Source organism: Ictidomys tridecemlineatus, chromosome 2, assembly GCF_052094955.1.
Source record: "Ictidomys tridecemlineatus isolate mIctTri1 chromosome 2, mIctTri1.hap1, whole genome shotgun sequence".
NCBI lineage: Eukaryota > Metazoa > Chordata > Mammalia > Rodentia > Sciuridae > Ictidomys > Ictidomys tridecemlineatus.
Window position 1 is genome coordinate 220,170,686 of NC_135478.1, and position 19,594 is coordinate 220,190,279.

The following is a 19,594-nucleotide window of genomic DNA, read 5'->3' on the forward strand; positions in this document are numbered from 1 at the left end:
CAGGCTTGCCTATACAGCCACCCTCCTGCTGTGGAAGGCCCGGCCTGGACTCATAGGGATCTTGATCTTCCTAGAGGAAAAGGTCAATGAGGAAGTGGTCAAAAATCCAGTTAAATAAATACAGTTGATTCTTATTGTTGGAGGCACTTCTGTTCTATAAAGTCACCATGAGCCCAGAATTAGTGAGCACTATACTGAACAATTGCCCCTAGGGGAAACATGGCAATAAGGTTCCTTAGAGACTCTGGTCAGTATTTTGTCAACTAATCAGCATATAAACTTATATTATATGTGTTCCTGTTTAAAGGTGCTTTATTTAATAGATATTTGTTATTTATTAACATTTAACTTGTGGCAACAGCACTGTCATCATTCCCGAACGAAGCTTACCTAACACGCATACTTTCTCCGTAAGGCATATCCCAGCCTCCTTGTGCTTAGGAACACTAGACAGCACTTCAGCACCATGGCATTACGTTTGGGGGTCATTTTCAACAGCAAAATCACCAACTACAAAGCTTGAAGATGCAAAAATCATGGCTTTAAGAAGCTTGCAAAAAGAATCCTTATTTACAATACTCAAGCTGAAAGGAGAAAGCTAAGCACTATTTTGTTCAACCCCAGATGGGGACATGAGCATTAGGAAACTTAAATATTTTGTTCTCCTGTATGTGTCTGTGAATTACAGCAAAAGCACCTCTAATATTGATATGGGGTTACAAATGTACTTTAGGGAGTAGGTGAATTCACAAATAGGAAATACATGAATAATGAGAATCATAGCCTTTTACTACTTAACTAAATCACATCTGTTTTTAATGTTCAACTTAAGGAAGAGATGAAGCTGTTCCCTAGGGAGTAATGAATGGTTTTAGTAAACAGTGACTTCACATTTCTCTTCCCTCACCATACCTCTTGCCCAGATTTGGTAGCTCATCCTACTTTGTATTATTTTATTGTGGTTTATATATTTATGTCTTGTCTTCCTCACTATTCCTTAAAGGTAGAATAGTGTCTACCTTTAAAGAATAGTGAGGAAGACAAGCTATAGCTTCTGTCTTTCCAGCATGCCTTGTCCTAAATATTTACTGGATATTCAATAAATACTTCTCTAGTGAGTGTTTAAATTATGCAATAGAGAAACATCAGGTGGAGCTATTTGGAGCCATTAAGATTGTTAGTTCTGATTTCAAATAATCAGAATATCCAAATTTCTCAATTTAGACATTTTCTCTAAACTAAGGCAGGTTCTATTATGTTATAAAGCAATGGACCTTGGTGTAAAGGTACAGCCCATGAGGTACAGGATTTTCACTGTAATGACTGAGATTTAGCACAATTTATCTCAGTAACACTGCTACAATTTCATGACCTTAAAACTTAATGAAAATGTTAATTATTATAGCAGAATTTCTGTAAACATATCCTGACCTTTCCAGAAAAAGTAGGCATTTATTTATGTCTAGAAAGACCCAGTTTAAGTGATAACATGTCAAATGTGAAAGGCAGTGTCCTCGTTTCCCTTCTTCCAGGGTAGAAGACACGTGCTTGCATTGTTTGTACTTCTTTCAAAGTGTGCTCAGGTCATAGCCTGTTTGAATGACTTTTCACAGATCATTCTATTGCACAGGGTTGATTGATCCATTTTAATACTGAGCTCCTCTATTTGCAAACATTCTATATGAGGGCAGCATCCAAATAAGTACACTTTAGCACCAATTGATGTGATACCAATCGGGCCTGTAAAGTGCTAAATGTGTGAAATAGGAGAGATGGAGTGAGGTCAACCCTGGAGGATTTTTGAAATGAGTTTTTAGAAAGAGAGGGCTGGAGAGGAAAAAAAAAAAAAGCAGACACTGGGTTTCTGCTCCCCTGGCTCAGTTGTGCCAGGTAGCTGAGCAGAGTCCGGAGCAGCCCCCAGGCTGAGCGTAGGTTCCCCCCAGATTCAATGATCCTGCTGGGCTCCGTGGAGCGCTCAGAGCTGCAGTCGCTCCTGCAGCGCCACCTTTGTCCGGAGCGGAGGCTGCGAGCTGCCCAGGACCTGGCGCGGAAGCTGTCGGAGCTGCCCTACGACGGCAAGGCGCGGCTGGCAGGGGAGGGGCTCCCTGGCGGCGCGCCCCTGGGGCGGCCCGAGTCCTTCGCCTTTGTGGATGAGGATGAAGACGAGGACCTCTCAGGGAAGACCGAGGTGATGAGCCGGGAAGGGCCTGGGGGAGCCGGACCGAGGGGGCGAAGGGAAAGAAAGTTGTCGGCAGGGGTCGCTAGCGACATCTCCACCGTTTGGCGGTGGCTGGGCAGGACCGTGACAGGTGCAGGGAAACTAGGAGATCGGAGAGCAAATGTGGATGGATGACGGAGAAAGCCAGAATTCTGGATTGGGTGAAATAAAGGCAGTCTTCTGAGTCCAGTCCCTGAAGGAGATAAGGTTGTAGGTGACTGTCGATGGGACTTCAAAGGGATGCGGGAACCTGAGCCACAGGGGGGGGGGGGGGAGTTAGATTTCCCAGGACACCCACTGGGAAAGGCAGGGAGGCCTCTTTTCGGAGGCTGAGAATTTTTGTTATTTCTTTCAGCTGCCTCCTCCTCCTCCTCCCCCCTTTCCTGCTGCTCCATCCGCCCCGGAAGAGCCCAATGGACCCCTGCCCGGCCACAAGCAGTCACTGGAAGCCCCCGAACCTGCAGGTGAAGACCTCCTAGCAGACCCCTAACTCAGGCCTTGGGTTGAGTCTGAGCTCACCACCTAAGGCCTACTCCTATGAGGAGGTATGCGACTGGTGATGGCGGGAGGAGGTCTTTTTTTTTTTTTTTTTTTTTTTTTTTTTTTTTTTTTTTTTTTTTTAAAGAGAGAGTGAGAGAGAGGGGGACAGAGAGAGAGAGAGAATTTTTTAACATTTATTTATTCTTAGTTCTTGGCGGACACAACATCTTTGTTGGTATGTGGTGCTGCTGAGGATCGAACCCGGGCCCCACGCATGCTAGGCGAGCGCGCTACCGCTTGAGCCACATCCCCAGCCCCGGGAGGAGGTCTTATTGCCCAATTTTCTGTATCACTGCCCCCAGGGGCAGAGGTGGAAGAGACGTGTCTACAGAAATGAGGCACCTGGGAGTGCAGTCCTTTGGTGACAAAGTGTCAGGGACCGCTCAGAAGCCCCTGGCCATTTCCTCTCTCTATGCACCACTCCTTTCAGGTCAAAGATTCTCCATCTTCCATTGCCTGCTACGCTGCTTGCTGGGCAGAGCTCGCCCTGCAAAAAAGAAAACAACCCAGGTGAGAGGAGATGTGTTCACAGGGACTAGGGGAAAGGGATCTTGTCTTTGAGAAGTGGGAAACCGTGGTCCATAAACAGGGGTAGAGATGCCTGCAGGGAAGATGACTTGGAAAGGAGGTTTCTGTGGCCTTGGCCAGGAAGAGATGACTCCTGCTTCATGGGAAACCGTTGCTACTGTGAGAAGAAAAAGACCTTGACTCATGTCTTTCTTCTCTAGGATTCAACAGATTTGGTGGATAACATGTCACCTGAAGAGGTAAGTAAGAGAAACTGCAACCTTGGGTGGATGGTTCTGCCCCATGGAGGTATTGATGATTTTTTCCTACTTTCTTCATTGTGTTATTGTTAAGGATAAAACAATGCTTCCTGGACAGGAAGCATTTTGAGAGGTGGGAGTAAGGTATAATTGTGGAGAGTAGGGAGCATGTAATGGGCCCAACAGTATTCTCTGAGGAACAGAATTGTTAAAGTTCTGAGCCTCTGTGGGAAGATGGGGCCATGGTACTAAAATGAGCTTTGAATCTTCTGGAGTTAAGGGACATTTTAGAACAGGCAAAGGCCATTTAGAAGGGTGGCACTTAACTGAAGTAAAATGGCACCATGGATCCAGCTCTAACCGCAAGGATGGAGAAGAACCACATCAAAACTATCATGGATGAATCTGCCCTGGCGGTGGATACGGTACTAGACCCATCAGGCCCTGAAACTGTCAGACAGTGAATCTGGGATCTGCAAAAGGAAGACAAATCATGTGTGGGGACAGGTGCCTATCTCCTAAAGAGGCAGTTACCAAGTCCACCAGAGAAAACCCAATTCTCACTGTGCTTGTTTGTGAGGAGAGAACAGAATGTGGAGCAGTGGTTGGGAGCCTGATCAAAACAGGCCCTAGGGGTTGTAGAGGAGCAAAAACATCCATTAGCAACTATTCCGTGTAGCACAGAAGAGTACAGGCTGGCTGCAAATCCTGAAGAGGGAGAGCTTTTAAAGTGGGTAGCTGACAAAAGGCCATGGTGGGTTCTATTTTAAAATAAACATCTTATTGGACATCCACAATGAGTATGTGCTGCATATCAGAAGTACTGCAGGCTCAGAGGAGGAGGTTGTGGGTTGGTGGGAAGAAAGAAAGAAACCTTCCCTTTCTCCCCTGCCACTCCTCCAAACACACGCCCTTCTGATACATGACTTGCAGAAAAGTTAAATAGATGATCACAGAGGTAAGAGAAGAAACCTTCCTTGGGACACAAAAAGGAATCAGGTGGGCTATGACTGCATTTTAGGAGTATTTTGTTAAGTTCCTAAATCCGATAATATGAATACATATGCTTTCATTGTACCAAAAAGTGAAAACCAGAGCTGGATGTGGTGGCACATGTCTATAATCCCAATGACCCTGTAGGCTGAGAAAGGAGGATTACAAATTTGAGGCTAGCCTCAGCAAATTAGTGAGACCCTGTCTCAAATTTAAAAAAAAAAAAAAAAAAAAAAAGAGGATGTGGCTCAGTAGTAAAGTACCCCTGGGCTCAATCTCCAGTATCATAGTAAATTAATTAATTAATTAATGAAAGGCAGCTAATTTGATCAATGTGGTCTTTTTTTTTTTTTTCTTATACTGAGGATTGAACTCAGGGGCACTCGACCACTAAAGCATATCCCCAGCCCTATTTTGTATTCTATTTAGAGACAGGGTTTCACTGAGTTGCTTAGTGCCTCGTCATTGCTGAGGTTGGTTTTGAACTCCTGATCCTCCTGCCTCAGCCTTCAGAGTCACTGACATTACAAGCATGCACCACCATGCCCAGCTGATCAATATGGCTTTTTAATGATTGTTGGAAATAAAGTTCAGCCAGACATAAAAAGAAGATAGATCATATATTTCCAGCTTGTCTTTCCCAAGGAAAACTTTAAGAAACTACCCACTCCCATGTGACAAGTTATGGAGGTATTTTGGAAAGATAAGGTACAAATTCAGGATATTTTGAACACATTTCTCAGATCAAATCAGATGAGATGACAACCTTGACAATATCAAGATGTTGGTATTGACAAAAAAATATAAGGGAACTAAGGGAATTATGAAAATAATTTAATATGGTAAGAATTTATTCAATGTCCCAGCAATTCTGCATATTCTGTTTAGAGTACACACGGTTAGAGGTCTGGTTTCTAACTGGTCCTGAGCTTTTTGCAAGACCCTACAGCAGCATCCTCTTCCCTTTACACAGAATCAGGGGCTGTACCTTGGTCAGCACACAGTTCTAGAAGCCGGGCTCCACCCATTGCTGACTGTGGAGTCTTGGGCACTGTGTGCCTCTGCTTCCTCATCTGCAACGTGAAGATGAAGATAGGGTTGTGGGGGAGCATTCAGTGAGCTAAGACACGTAAAGCAATTAGAATGATTCTTGGCACAGAGGAAGTGCGTGTATTACTGCTGCTGGAGAGGCAAAAAAGGAAGCTGAGCAGGCCAGAAATGATCATGGAAGAGGACAGGACCCACCCTATCCATCCTGTAATATATCCTGCCTGCAGCAGTCCTGCTAAGTGCTCGTCCATCCTGTGCTGAGTGCTGGTTAAACCTTGTAGGAACCTTTATTCAGGAGTTTAGAGGAGGCATGACTGTCACTGTCCAGGAGCCTCAGGAAAGGACAGATGGAGGGAGCCTCTCTGTGGACCACACACTCGACCCTAGAATTCAGTGACAGCCTTTGTTGTTATTCTCCGAAGCTTAGAGGTACAGATTTGGACAAAAAGGGAAATAAGTAGGTAAAGCACTACATCACTCAGAGAATACAGACTGAAGAACAATTTTAGAAACTCTTAGGTCCATTTATGACATAATGGTTCGTTTGTAATCTTGGAGTTTCCAATGTGTTTATCTAATGTCAAGAGAATCGCTGGAGCCAGGCTAGAATGCCATAACCTTAGCTCAGGCGGCTGAGGCAGGAGTATTGCAAGTTTGAGGCCAGCCTGGGCAATTTAGCAAGACCCAAAATAAAAAGTAAAAAGGACTGAAGATGTAGCTCTGAGGTAGAGTGCTTGCCTAGCATCTTTAAGCTCTGCATTTGATCCCCAGTTTAAAAAAAAAAAAAAGAGATTATTATACTGGCCTTTGTGCCTCAATGTTCCTATCATAGACCAAACTCAAAAACTAACAAACTAAAACCAGCTTTCCTCAAGTTACCTGAGTGCCATGAGATGCCAGTCTGCTCAAATTCAACACATATTCAGCGTGATTGACTTCATCAGAGGTTGCTGTGCTAACTTCTTCGTGTATACAGCAATTGGTGCACGCAACATTATCAAGGAGCAGGTGTCTGGTAGCAGAGGAAAGATAAATGCCAGGCAAGGGCGAGCATAACCAATGCCACTTCTGAAAAGGAAAGACTTGCAGAGCTCCACAGGGAAGAAAAAGAAGGAAAGTACTGGCTGGGAAAGTCAGGAATGACATGATGTGGGGAGGGGGTTGGTGCCGGAATCCGGGTGGTGAGAACAGCAAAGACAACCAGAAGGTGCATTTGAAGAACAGAAAGCGATTGGGTTTGATTGGAGCAAGGGGTCTATGGGAATAGTGGAAAATAAGGCTGGAAAGACAGGTCAGAAGTCAGTGTTTGGGGTCCCATGGATGAGGGCTTAGGAGACTAGAAGAAGGAACCCTTTCCTTGGTATCCAAGAGTGCAGGGTGGGTCTAGGGCCCGGTGAGAGAGAGAGAGGGGCACTGTCCTCTGGGAACAAGGGTCAGTAGTGGTTCACCTGTGTTTCAGGGTTCTGAGCAGGGACAAGGAGGCTAGTTCGGGTCAAAGCTGGGCCTCTGTGATATTGGTGACGGTCCTACTCTGCCTGACAGATTGAAGCCTGGGAGCAGGAGCAGCTGAGCCAGCCTGTCTGTTTCGATTGCTGCTGTATCGACCAGTCTCCCTTCCAGCTGGTGGAGCAAACGACCCTGCACAAGGCAAGGCCTTGCTGGCCACTCAGGGCTGTAGGGAGGACAGGCAGGTGTGCGGGGTGCACTGACCTGTGCTCTCCCCACTCAGACTCACACCCTCTTCTCGCTTCTCGGCCTCCATCTTGCTTACGTGACCAGCATGGGAAAGCTGAGGGGTGTCCTGGCACTGGAAGAGGTAATGGACAATGATGGGTCCCCCGTGAGGAGCAGAGGGGCAGATGGGCATAGGACAAGAGGGTACGAGTGAGGAAGGAATGGTATTGATATCTTGGAAGTCCTTCCACGTTTCTCCATGTCTCACTCAGAGACTGGAGGAAGTGGGGGGAGCAACCAGTGGGAGGTACAAAGCCTACCATGGCTACAGTTGCAAAGGGGACAGGATTCTCCACGCCTAGGTGAGACCCCACATCACCTTCCGCTGATGGCTTGAGTCACATTTCAAAGAGTGTGCCATGGGAGGGAAAGAGGTAGGTGGATGAGACTAAGAAAGTCACTAGGAAGGAAGGGTCAACAGAGGGCCTGAGCCAGGGGAGCTGGAGAGTCACTGCCGCTCCGCAGGCAGAGCTGTCAGTCATGCTCTTGTCTCCTCCTTGTCTCCTTCCTTTGTTCCTGATGTCTGTCTCGCCACTTCTCCTTCCCTGCCCCCCTGTTTCTTTCCTTTTGTGTGTCTATCCTCCCCTGTCTCCCCCCTCCGCTGCCCTCATCTTTCTCTTTGCTACTTTGTGCCTCTTTCCCTCTCCTACTCCTCACCAGCTACAGAAGGCTATTGAGGGCCACACCAAATCTGGGGTGCAGCTCCGCCCTCCCCTTGCCAGCTTCCGGAACACAACTTCAACTCGAAAGAGCCCTGGGGGACCCCCGCCTCCTGCAGAGGGCTGGAGCCTGCCCGAGGATGGAGCTGGAGTCCTTGGAGCTGGGGATGTGGCTCCTCCCTCCCCAGAGACTCCTGTGCCACCTCCGTCCCCAGAGACCCCTCGCCCCATGGCCTTAGCCAAAGCAGAGGGTGAGCTGGAGGAGCTGGAGCTGGTGGAGAGCCCAGGACCAGAAGAGGAGCTGGCTGACATCTTGCAGGGCCCCAGTCTGCGATCCACGGACGAGGAGGATGAAGATGAACTGATCCTTTGACCGCCTTCCAGGCCCTCGAGCTGAGAGGCCCACGCCAGAGGGTGGACTTGTGTGGGCAGGGTATCCTGAAGGGCACACCTGTATTTTGCCCCTCCCAGAAATTTTAAAATGTGATATTCTTAAAGGAGGAGTCGGAACTGGGGCAGGGAAGAGTTTGGGTCAATTATTCAGACACTTCTCCATTCCCAGGCAGGTGTTTCTAATCCCCAGGAAGGTCCCCTGATCTCCCATGGGTCTTCCTGGGTTTTCCTGTTGTATGGATGGGGTCCCTGCCTCCCCTCACCACCTTCCAATTCCCCAGTGCTTTTGTCCCAGCACCTTCCTGGTCTTGCTTTTCCTTTTGTTTCCAAAGCTGGAGACTAAGCAATGGCCCAGAATGACGGTGGCCTTGCAAGAGCCATATTGGAGAGGGAAATGGGACTACCTCCTGGCCTTGTGGACAGATCACCCCAGAATGTGTCTTCAGACTGTCCACAGCTGCTTTTCTGGAAGCCCCAGCTGGCACACATCTGCTCCAACCATGTGCCGCCAGATCCTATCCACTGCCTGGTCTCTAGGGCCATTGCTAGGGCAGGAAAGGCCAACCACACCTCCCTTCCTCTGTCCCCTGCTTCAAGCAGTGAGTTAAAAGTGTCAAAAGACCATCAAGGGCAGATGCCTGGAAAAGGTTGCTAAAGGGTCCACATGGAAGGGGCAGGTGTCTTACTGCCAAATAACATGGTTGGCTCCATGGTATTGCCTGACTCCCTCTAGCAGAAGGCCCCATTTCCTTGTTGCCCTCTGTTTCCAGGTTCCTCCCTACAAAATGGATCTTCCCTTACCCCACTATAGTGATTGACCTGTCCTGACAAGGGTCATCTCTCCCCTAGAACCCTCTGCTAGAGCTGCTGCTAAGAACCAAGGCTGGGGTCTCTCTGACATCCTTGGCCCCCTCTTAGACCAGCTCCTTGGATTCTTCTAGGGGTGTGGAGTTCAAGGGCACCCTGAAGATGGCAGGCTGTTTTGGTGCTTCCCACTCTTCGGGCAGTCCCATCCTCCTCCTTGGCTGTGGAGCATGCCTTAGCCTGCCTTCCTGAAAGAGATGCCAGGTGCGCCGAGCATCCAGAACCTCCGCTCCTCACCCCAGAGCATGGCTCCTTACCCTCCCTCCCTGCCTACCTTATTTAGTTCTGCAGTTGTGTCCTCTCCCCAGCATTCTCCTCCTGCCCCTCCCCTGTGCCCAGTCTCTTCCATCCCCCAAATAAGACACTTGAAGTCAGAGGGTACCACCACAGTCTGTTTAGTGTAGTTGAACACAGGCTCTGGCCTTCTCCAGCCTCGTGGCATCCCTTCCACCTCCCCAGGCCAAGGGACAGATGCTGAGCCTGGGTAGGGAGATTGGCAATGAGCATCCAAGCCCATGCCCGTGTGTATATAATCTATAATATTTATATATTTATATAGAATTCTCTCTGTAATATATGTCATAGAATCTCTCTTGGGCCTGGGTGAGAAGGTCACATTAAGAAAACATGCTAAGACTGGCCATGAAAATGGAGATGTCTCAGACCTGGAAGACAGTGTGGGATGTACGGGTGGGTGCGAGGGTAAGATAATGAATCCACCCTCAAGATCCCCTCCTTAGCAAGAGGATAAGAAGGAAGGTGGGGAGGGCGGGGAGGGGACAATGGAAGGGGAGGAATGGAAGGTTCGGATTTTCATTTAATAAATTCAGTTGAAAATAAAAGTGCACCCCCCCTAAAAAAATCATTTAGCAAGAGCAATTTCATTCACAAGAATATAAAAACAGCTCTGCTCCAGAGCTGCTGTAAAACGTGCCGCACAGCCTTTAACCCCAAAGGAAAAGCGACCCTTCCCCACCCCCCCAGCCTTTTCCTGCACATGCCCCACCCCTCCCCTTAAAATAGGCTAGAAGCAAACCCCCATGCACCCTGCCCCCAGCACCAGAGAGGCAGTCCCTCCCTCCAGAAGAGTCCAAAGTGGTCCCAGGCCAGCTCCTCAGGTCTTCTCCCTCTTGAAGGGGGTGGAGCGCCTAGCTAAAGGCAGACCCCACCTGACTCTGCTGTGATGTGGCAGCACCTAGGGGACCAAGCCCCAGTCATGTGTGAACCCTACTAGTTCCTTCAGCTCTTTAATCATCTTCCATCGGGGACCATTTGGCTTCGTTGGGAAAAGGAGGGAGGAAAGAAAGCTGCTTTAGTTTACCTTTCTGAACTTCCCAGGGCCCTGAGCAAAAAGGAACTGTACTGAATGAACCTGCTTCCTGGATTAGGCATCCATCATGAGCTAGGGGTAGAATGTAGGGTACTGGGGGATGAGACAAAGAGGAGAAGGTGATGCACTGACAGAGTGGGTCGGATAAGGCAAGGAATCAGGGGCCTTGTGGGTGGAGGGTAGCCTGAGCACACAAACCCCAGCGACCTGCAGCAGGAGATGGGCCAGGACAGCTGCCTGCCGGGGTAGGCAAGCTAACCCCTTCCCGACCTCCTAGCAGTGAGGCCCTGGTACGCCGAGTCATGACACATTAGCAAGCACAGAGGTATTTTCTCCCGTTCAGGCAGCATTAGGTGAAGTAAGTGACCAGTCACCTACCGTGGCTCACCATGCCCACTCTCATTTCTGCCGAGAACCAATCTCAGGATAGCCATTCTCCCCCTCCCCTGGAAGACAGCACTGGCTGCACTTGAGGGGCACATGTGTGTGAGGGTTGGAAACTGGTGGAGGGCAAGGGTCACAGATGGACAGAAGCACCCCAACTCTTGACCTCTTCACTCCAAAGCCACAGAAGTCGGGCCTAGGGGAAAATGGGTAGCTTGTGCTCCTGTCCCAGCAGAGGATCAAGTAGTAGGACCCCTAACAGAGTGTGTGACTCAGGCCTTGAGCTGGGGCCTTAGGAGCACAAGGAAAGGGAAGCAGGCTCTGAGCCTGAGGCTTCTGCTCCTGCCAAAATTCTACCTCCGCCATCAGCCAGGAGTGGGCCACCACTTCAATGGTAGGGGCAAGTTCTGCCCGGCTTCACTCCTCAGTTCACACTGGCTCCTGTCCTCAGGCACCCTCACAGAAGTACTGGGCTGACTTGCTGCTCCATGTCCCCACCTTCCAATCCAAACCAGAGTGGACACTGGGTGCCCACGGTAAGCTTGTACCCCACTGCAAACCCATCCTGAAGGAAGGATGCACTGATGCTCCCCTCTTCCTCCTCAGGCAGCCCAGGGAGGGAGGGAGGACACCTGGGAGGCCTTCCCAGGAGTTCTGGGAGGAGCTGACAAAGGGACAGAAGGAACCAGTGTCCACCTTGGCCCACAACCACCAGCCTCATCGGGCGAGGCAGCAGCAGCAGCACCCGACTCCTCCCTCTGCCCTGCTCGACCCTGAGTCCCACAAAGTTATAAAAATGTAGAAAAGGCAAAGAGAAAAGTGTAAACAGCTCCAGAGAATTAGGGTGGGTAGGAGGAGCCCTGGCCCTCATGCTCCCCACCAGCCAGGACACCTACATCCTGTGTCAGCAGATCTCGTGTCCCTCACCCTCCTCAGGGCCAGGGGTGGAAGAAGGCAGGAAGGGAGCCAGAGCTGGAGCAGCCAGCCCCAGCTGGTCTTTTCCCAGATCGTAGGATCCTCCTTTCAACCATGGGACACTCGAGATCGAGATCCTAGAACAAGCTGCCGTGTTTGTCCTTGATCTCATTAGTAACCCTCTTAACTCTGGGCAGGCCTTGAGATCGAGAATCATGCTTGAACTCCCTGTAAATCCAGCTGCCACCTCCACCTCCTCCTTGGCTCCTGATCTCAGAAGCCAAATTACCCATCAAGGGCAGACTGTCCACCCTGGACACCTACGTGCCCTTCAGTGCCCGCCGAGCCATGAGGTCTGCTCCTCACAGTGGGAATAAGCTGGGGCCACTGCCAGAGGAAACACAGAGTCGGGAACAGCAAGAGTGAAATGGAGAACGGAGGCATTCAGACAGCACAGGGAGCAAAGAACTGAGATCCAGTCTCCAGCAGGCCCCTTGCCCTCCTGTCTCTGGGCTGCACACAGGCAGACCCAGAGACCCACAGCCACGGCTCTTCTCTCACTACCATGCCAGGTTCACAGCCGTATAGTTGCCTGGGTCTCAGTTCCGGGCCTGTGGTTTCTAGAGCGCAAGCCTAGACACAACCCCTGTGGGTCCTCCACTTTCCAGGCGAGGGCTGGACGTCCAGGGCTCCCCCGAGGTCTTCTGCCCGGGTTTCAGCTGTGCTGCTGGGGCAAGGGAGGGTCTGGGTTGCAGCCGTGCCCCTCAGGTGAGAGTGGCATGGGAAGAAGCTAGTTGTTGGCCTCACCCTCCTCCTCATCAAAGGACTGCACGCCTGAAGATGTGACGTCAGACACCTTCCTGCTGAGCGCAGTGGACACCTCAGGGTCTTCTCGTGGGGAAAGCGACTCCAGGTCTCGGCATCCCGCGTCCTCTTCCTCCTCAGGGGCCAGTGGCCTCTTCTCCTCCTCAGCAGGGCCCCGAGCCAGGTCCACCCCACCCACCCCTGGCACCCAGTCAGTGTCTCCCCCCAGCAACGGTGGAGGCTCCTGAGCAGAGTATCCTGAAGCAGGGTGGACAGGCCCCATGTCATGTAGGCTGGGCTGTGAGTCATCAAATGCAGGGCCAAGGTAGGATCCTGTGGCTGGAGAGGCAATGAGGGACTGGTCACTTGCTTCCCAGGCATCAGACGATCCCAGACAGTACATGCCCTGGGACACATAGGAGTGAGGCCAGCCGTCCATGGGGGCTTGAGCGAGGGCATCTGTAAAGAGAATCAGGAAGGTTGAAGGGGCCACAGAACATCCGAGGCAGTAATGACAACACAGAAGACTAAGGTAAAACAGAGGGTGGCACAGAGTGGGAGGACAGTGGGAGAGTCGAGACCAACAGGAAAGTCCTGGACAGGTAGACGGAGGCAGCCCAGAAATGGGGAGCCTCTTAGGCCCCAGGGGTTAGGTTCTGGAACCATCTCTCACCCTGACTCTCCATCAACTCCTGGTAGTTGTCACTGTAGTTGCAGCCCAGTGGCTCCTGGGTGGAGTTGACACTCATGTCCTCACCATCCATGGAAGACCAGGCCATGAGTGTGGCCTCGGAAATAGCAAATTGTTCCATGACTCCTGGGAGAAGAAGTGCAGTCACCACGAGATTCCTCAGGGGACCCGCGGACACACGCAAAGGGGGCAGAGACACCCTACTGCAGCGAAGCTCAACAGAATCAGAATGCAAGCCACCAGTTTCATTTTAAACTTCATAATAGCCATATTTAAGAAAATAAAAAAAGAAACAAGTAAAACTAACTTGAACAATATATCTTATATCCTATGTAGCTCAGTAGGTATAAAAGATTATCGTTTTACCATATCATCAATATAAAAACTATTAATGGGGGGCTGGGGATGTGGCTCAAGCGGGAGCGCGCTCGCCTGGCATGCGTGGGGCGCTGGGTTTGATCCTCAGCACCACATAAAAATAAAAGATGTTATATTCACCGAAAATTAAAAAATAAATATTAAAAAAATCCTCTTTCTCTCTCTCTCTTAAAAAAATAAAAACGATTAATGAGATATTTTGCATTCTTTTTTTAATAGGAAGTCTTTGAAATCCAGTCAGTATTTTACACTTGGAGCCCATCTCCATTTGGACTAGCCACATTTCAAGTGGCCAGTAGCTACTGTATTGAACAGCATAGTTTTTGTATATGCCTCGAAACAAGGCAATATTGTGGGACTTCCCAGAAGGTCAGCTTTAGGATGCCTAGGGGAAAGAGTTGGGGGTCTCTAGTGAGATTAAAAGTTAGGGATTTCCAAAAGTTCATCTTCGCAGGATTTTAGGAATTGAACCTAGTATTAGGCGGTTGAGAGCAGAAGCTAACTGGCAAGTCTCAAGAACAACAGAGAATCCCCAAAGGCACATCAAGGGAATGTGGGTCTACAGTGTTATAAACTGTAAGCTCAAGGGACTGGAAGGAGAAAGAAGGGTATAATAGTGGACATGGTATAATAGTAGACATACTTGGGGGACCCTATTCTAGTCAAAGTGATGAGTCAGTTGAAGGTTGTATTGCTACTGCCCTGTCCCAACCCCTGCATGTCCTGCTGTCATACCACCAACACACCAAATCTTGCCTTGCTGCTACACCCATCCCTCTTTGTAGGCATTTTTTCAGGCCTGTCATAAGAGCTCTGCCACCCTTATGGGTAAACTACATGTCTGTAATGGAACCTATGCTGCGTTCCTAGAACTCAACTCCTTCTGCAGACCGCTGTCTCCTAGTCCAGTTCCCTTGAGCATGAAGAGGTTGTCACAAGTAATGAGCCCAGTAAGTGAATTCCTGACACGAAATGCTGTCAGGCTAAGGCTAGAAGAGATCCCCAAGGCCTGGCCTTCTTTCACTTCTAGAAACATGAGTAGAAGCAGAGGCTTTGAAGCCCAAGGCTCCTGCATTTCTCTCTACTAAGGGAGTCATGGGGTAGTCCCCCAATGTAGGAGAGAAAGCATCAGGATAAGGGGGCTCACAAATCCCTTAGAATTTCTTTCATTTGTAAGATCATAATACAGGCATGTTTGACGGCCCTTCTCAGCATCCGGTCAAAACCCTTGAAATTATTGGGAAATGTAAGCCTGGGGTCAGCATATGGATGGGGTCAGCATAGGGAAACAGTCTGGAGAGTCAGTCTGTGGTCATCTCAAAACATATCTCTTGAGGATTCAAGGTTCAAGTACCTGCTAAAAAGCGCGCCTCCTTCTCGCCATCGCTGAGGTCGGAGTAGGCATCCGTGTCCCTGCGCACCGCCTCATGGCTATGTTGCGGCTGAATGGTTGGGGCCTTTCCCCAGCCCTGCCACTCAATCATATGGGCCACCCGGCCTTGCCCCATGGCTGTGGGCTTTGTCACATGGTCCTTCATGCTTCTTGAGATCCCTAAGGAGCCAGACATTCTCCATATCCTCCAGAATATCGCAAATTAGACCCTGCCCCCCCATCATCCCTGCCCCAGGCCACAGGATTGCCATCCCATTAGAGCAAGTATCCCACGGGACTCAACATAAGAGGGACAAGCCTCGAGGAGGACATAGGAGCTTGGAAAAAAGAACAAATAACTCAGGAGTGTGGGGATGTGGGCCCTTATCAAGCCTGAAAGGATGAGGAGACAGAGACCAGGAGCTTGTAAGTATTCCCTTGTCTGGATGCATCTCCAGGTTGCAGGTCTCACCTGAGAAAGATGACTTGGCCAGGGCCCCGATGCCATAGGCGTTAGAGTTTCGTTTAAGCTTCGGAAGGATGGAAGTTGTGTCCTCCATGGAGAGCTGCAATGGGGAATATGGGAGGAGGAGCAGAAGAACAAGAAGGTATAGGGATGTTCTATGAGTGGAGAGGGGTCCGTGGTTTCTACAAATAATATGCACTGGGGCAGGTCATATATCCTAGAGTCCCCAGGAGGTATATACTCCAATCACTCTTGAAAATGGAGGACACGGTGGAGCATGGGAGGGCCCACAGTGCCTGCTGGAGCTAGGCAGCGCGTGTCCTCTGGAAGGTCTAAGGGAGACTATAAAGAAGAGGGGTTAGTATGGACTGGGGAAGGCTGGGCGCAAGTGCACTCACATTGATGCCGTCCCAGGAGAAATCAGTTCGCGTTTGCTGTAGGAGAGAGGAAAGGGAATGGTATTGTAGGCACTTCCAAGGGTGTGCGTAAACCCACATTCCTCAGAGGGATGTCTAGAAGTATGCCGAGTGCAGCCAGCTTTCCTGAGGCTAACGTGGGGAAGTAGGATCTCAGTGGGAACGGCTGGCATGTATTTTCAGAAAAGCGGGAAAAAATGTTCTGTAAAAGTGTCAGTCTGAAGGAGTTTTTGGGGATGCTGCCATGAAATTTGGAAAGGGAATTCAAAGATCAGGCAGCGAGATACTTAGGGGCTCCGTTCATGGCTGTTCTTGGGATCTCTGAGTTCTCCAGCAAAGGGGGCAGCCAAGCAGGGAGGCCTTACCTCCGTAGAAGGCCGGTGGAGGCTGCTCCCATGCAGTGAGCTGGTGCTGTCCATGTTGATCTGGTCCACATCCTTCAGACCCTTCCAGTCCACTGCAATCACCTCATTCCCTGAAGGGACCAGAAGGTTAGTTGCTCACTCTTGTCCCCTGGGCCTGTCCTCTGTCTTTTCTCACAGAATGCTGAGGCCACAGACTGGGACTATACATACCCCATCTCTTCTCAACAACTGTCATGCTTTCTTCTGATTTCCCATTTCCTAGTGTCCCAATATTTTTGGTGAGAGAAATAATAATGCTGAGCCAAAACATTCAGTTTTAGCTCCACCAAGAATAGCACACTCAGAAAAAGTGTTTCATGGCCTTGTTTGTTGTTGTTGTTTACATAGAGTGGGGAGGAATCAGAGGTTGGATTTTAGTAGGATAACAATCCTCCATTCTGTCCAGAGCAATCTGACAGTTTCTATATGGGATCTGGGTTTTTCACCAACTGCAGAGTACAAAAGGGAGCAGAACTTTAAGGAGATGCTTCTTGCCTAGGCTTTGTTATTTGGGTGGGGATGGGGAGAAATGTGACTTCCCTCAAGAAAAGACCTTCCGTAAGAACTGCTGAACTTGTGAGGATAAAGGCAGAGTGGCAAGGGCTCATGTGTTCCCAGAGAAGCAGTGAGAGGAGAAAGAGTGAAGGGTGAGATGGAGACACTGCACTGTTGGGAGACAGGTAACAGATTCAAGGGGAGGGATAGGAAAGCAGGAGACAATGGGACTTTGCAAAATTGGCATTGAAAGTATAGGAATTTGAGGCAAGTTCAAGAAAACTGAAGACATGGGAAGAGTAGACAGGTTTGAGGGCTGGCAATGTGAGGGAACCAAGGCGCGTGAACCAAGGAGCCAGGGGGTAGATGCGTAGCCCTAGTGCAGAGTGGCACTGTCTGAAGTCTCAGGGAAGAACTTCTTGGGTAGTTGCTGAGGGATTCAAGCATCAAATGGCTGTCTGAACCATTTGCTCTTATGGATCTTCTACACCAAGAAGTTTTGTGACTCAGTTGGGGTTACAGGTCCCTTCTTGGGAAGGATGCATTGAATAGGGTCTTGGACATGAGGAGGCATTGGGGCATCACTGATACAAAAGGAAGGGGGTTGGAATTAATGGGATTAGGGGAGGTAGGACCCCTGTCAAGCTGGCCAGCTCCCCCTTGGGTACCTCCGGGGATGCTGAGATGGGTCAGTTCGGTGGCTGTGACTGGGATACAAAATATGGACATCTGCACGTAGCAGGAATGGGGCAGGCAGAGAACAATCTCTGAGGAGAAGAGAGATGGCGGAGGGCAGAGTGGGAGAGAGGGGAGGGAGGAAAGGTGGCCTTTGAGGAAGAGGGAGAGCTGAGTCAGAGCTTTGGGGGGCAGGGAGGGGGAGGAAGGGGAACAGGGGAGAAGGGGTGAAAGCAGAGGAGGAGGGGGGTCTCCAGGGAAATAAATCGGGTCTCAGAGAAATCAGGCTTCCGGAGAGTGAGTTTGTTTGTAATAATAACACGAATTATTCTCTCAGCCTGAGGTCACTCACTGGGGCGTGTAGGCGGGAGAAATTGGGAGTTGGAAAGGGAAAAATTGGGGGTTTGGGAGAGGGTGGGATTAATTTGTTAAACCGCAAGAGCAGAAAGGGTGTCTGGGGTGGGGGATAGAAAGGCGGTAGTAGGGCAGAGGTTGAAGGAAGAGGTCGGATTAGGAGGCGCCTTCCACCTCCCCCAGGCAAAGGTAAATAAAGAGCCGGCCCCGCCCCGACAGCCCCCGCTGACAGGTGCCGGCGGGTCCCCGGGTTCCTCCGTGGCGCCGGCCCCACCCTTCTGGGAAGCGGGCTCCGGCCCCTCTGGACGCTCCAAGCCCCAGCCTCCGCCGGGTGTCCAGGTGTCCACCGCTCTCCCCTCCACCCCAGCCCAGCCCGGTTCCCTGCGGGCGCGGAACCGGTTCCCTCCCCAGGCACCAGGCTCTTCCCGCCCCCGCCCCAGAGGGAAAATGCACGTGAACAAAGCAAATCGGGGGAGGCAGGAGCGACGGGAAAAGGCAACCGAGAGGAAAAGGGTTGGGGGCAAAACACCCGATCCAGAGGGAGGTTGGCGGGATGGGGAGGGGGCGTGCAAAAGGCACTCGGAGCCGAGAGCGGGGCAGGGGGCTCTTGGGAGGGGGCTGCTCTAGAAGCCGCGGGGCGAGGAGGCGCCGGGCACCGCGGAGTAGAGGCGACGGCCTGGAGGTGGAGGGTGAGGGGACCGAGAGTAGGGCAGAGCGACGGAGGAGCCGAGGGAGGCTGCCAGAGAGACGGAGGGAGAGGGACCGCGCCTGCGGGAAGGCGACGGGGAGAAGGGACCGAGCCGAGAGGGACGGAAGCCCTGGAGGCGCCAGAGGCTGCGAGCCGGGAGGACGAGGAACGGAGGGACCGCGAGCGGATGGAGGGAAAGTGGAGGCGCGAGGCCGGGCCGGGCGGGCGCGGGCAGCGGTGCCCGGAGGGGCGAGGGCAGGGATGGGGGAGGGGGCGGAGGAGCGACCCGGGGCCCAGCCCGGCCTCCGCCGCCCGCGCCCGGCCGCGGTACCCACCCACAGTCCGCGAGCCGATGCAGCCCATGGCTCCGGGGGCCTCCGGGGCCGGGCCCTCACCGACTCGGGGCGCGCGCCGGGGGGAGCACCGGGAGCCGCGCCGCCGCCCCAGCCGCTCTGCAGCGCCGCGGCTGTCTCCGCTCGGCTCCGCTCCCCCCTCCCCTCTCCATCCCTCCCCACGGCAGCCTCCGTCGCCGCCGCCGCCGCCGCCGCCGCCGCCTGGCTCCCCCGCCCGGGCTCGGCTCGCGGCGGCCGGGGAGGGGGCGGCCCGGGGATTGGCTGCGCCCGGCGCCTCCCCGCCCCTGGCCCCGACCCCGCCGCCGCGCGCCCCGCGCCCCTCGCCGCGCCGCTGCCGCCTCCCTCCGCCTGCCCTTCCCAGACCCCTCCCCGGGGTGCGGGTGGGATCCCAGGGTGCCCGGCTGGCGTGTTGGGAGCCGGGGCAGGAACCCAGGGCCCACCCTGGGACGCCGGCGGGTGGACTTTGAGGGCTGGGGGTGGGAATGCTTTAGGTTTAGAAAGTAGGATGGGGTGGGAATCAAGCCCCACCGAAGGGCCTTGGAGACCAAATTCCGCAAACACTTGTTTTCTTCCTGGGGCCGCATCTGGGACGCACATGGGAGCGTGATTGGATACAGCTTTGGTTGCTCTGCGTTTCCTGTGCGCTATTTT

At 51.6% G+C, this 19,594-nt stretch overlaps 2 protein-coding genes across 5 annotated transcripts in view; one reads left to right on the forward strand and one right to left on the reverse strand.

The window, feature by feature from the left end:
* Clcn1 (chloride voltage-gated channel 1) overlaps positions 1-9,518 on the forward strand; it is a 31,779-nt gene extending 22,261 nt beyond the window's left edge. Inside the window, exons 17-23 of the mRNA XM_005326614.5 lie at positions 1,944-2,188; positions 2,574-2,682; positions 3,189-3,268; positions 3,487-3,525; positions 7,111-7,215; positions 7,298-7,384; positions 7,963-9,518. Coding sequence (XP_005326671.2) covers positions 1,944-2,188; positions 2,574-2,682; positions 3,189-3,268; positions 3,487-3,525; positions 7,111-7,215; positions 7,298-7,384; positions 7,963-8,334 — 1,037 coding nt within the window. The 3' untranslated portion in view covers positions 8,335-9,518. The remainder of the gene's footprint in view (positions 1-1,943; positions 2,189-2,573; positions 2,683-3,188; positions 3,269-3,486; positions 3,526-7,110; positions 7,216-7,297; positions 7,385-7,962) is intronic.
* Positions 9,519-9,597: 79 nt separating this feature from the next.
* On the reverse strand, positions 9,598-19,111 carry Fam131b (family with sequence similarity 131 member B). 4 transcript variants are annotated; one of them, XM_078040686.1, is made up of 7 exons: positions 18,926-19,109; positions 16,340-16,449; positions 15,957-15,992; positions 15,565-15,658; positions 15,075-15,272; positions 13,325-13,468; positions 9,598-13,110 (listed from the first exon to the last, which is right to left on the reverse strand). In XM_078040686.1, exons 1-7 carry the CDS (start codon positions 18,951-18,953, stop codon positions 12,638-12,640), a joined length of 1,083 nt encoding a protein of 360 aa, XP_077896812.1. In that variant the 5' UTR covers positions 18,954-19,109; the 3' UTR covers positions 9,598-12,637. The 4 variants fall into 4 exon arrangements, with proteins under 4 accessions (XP_077896812.1, XP_005326672.2, XP_077896813.1 ...); XM_005326615.5 differs by lacking the exon at positions 18,926-19,109 and adding an exon at positions 16,550-17,683; XM_078040687.1 differs by lacking the exon at positions 15,957-15,992 and having other exon boundaries at positions 18,926-19,111.
* Positions 19,112-19,594: the final 483 nt, after the last annotated feature.

Excerpts from the sequence above, each read along its gene's own strand:
- Fam131b (XM_005326615.5), bottom strand. The coding sequence starts at position 16,649 with ATGTTTTGGCTCAGCATTATTATTTCTCTCACCAAAAATATTGGGACA. Across the intron at positions 15,659-15,956 it reads TCTCCTGGGACGGCATCAAT|CTCTCCATGGAGGACACAAC; the intron begins GTGAGTGCACTT and ends TCCCCATTGCAG. Across the intron at positions 13,111-13,324 it reads GGAGTTGATGGAGAGTCAGG|ATGCCCTCGCTCAAGCCCCC; the intron begins GTGAGAGATGGT and ends TTCTCTTTACAG.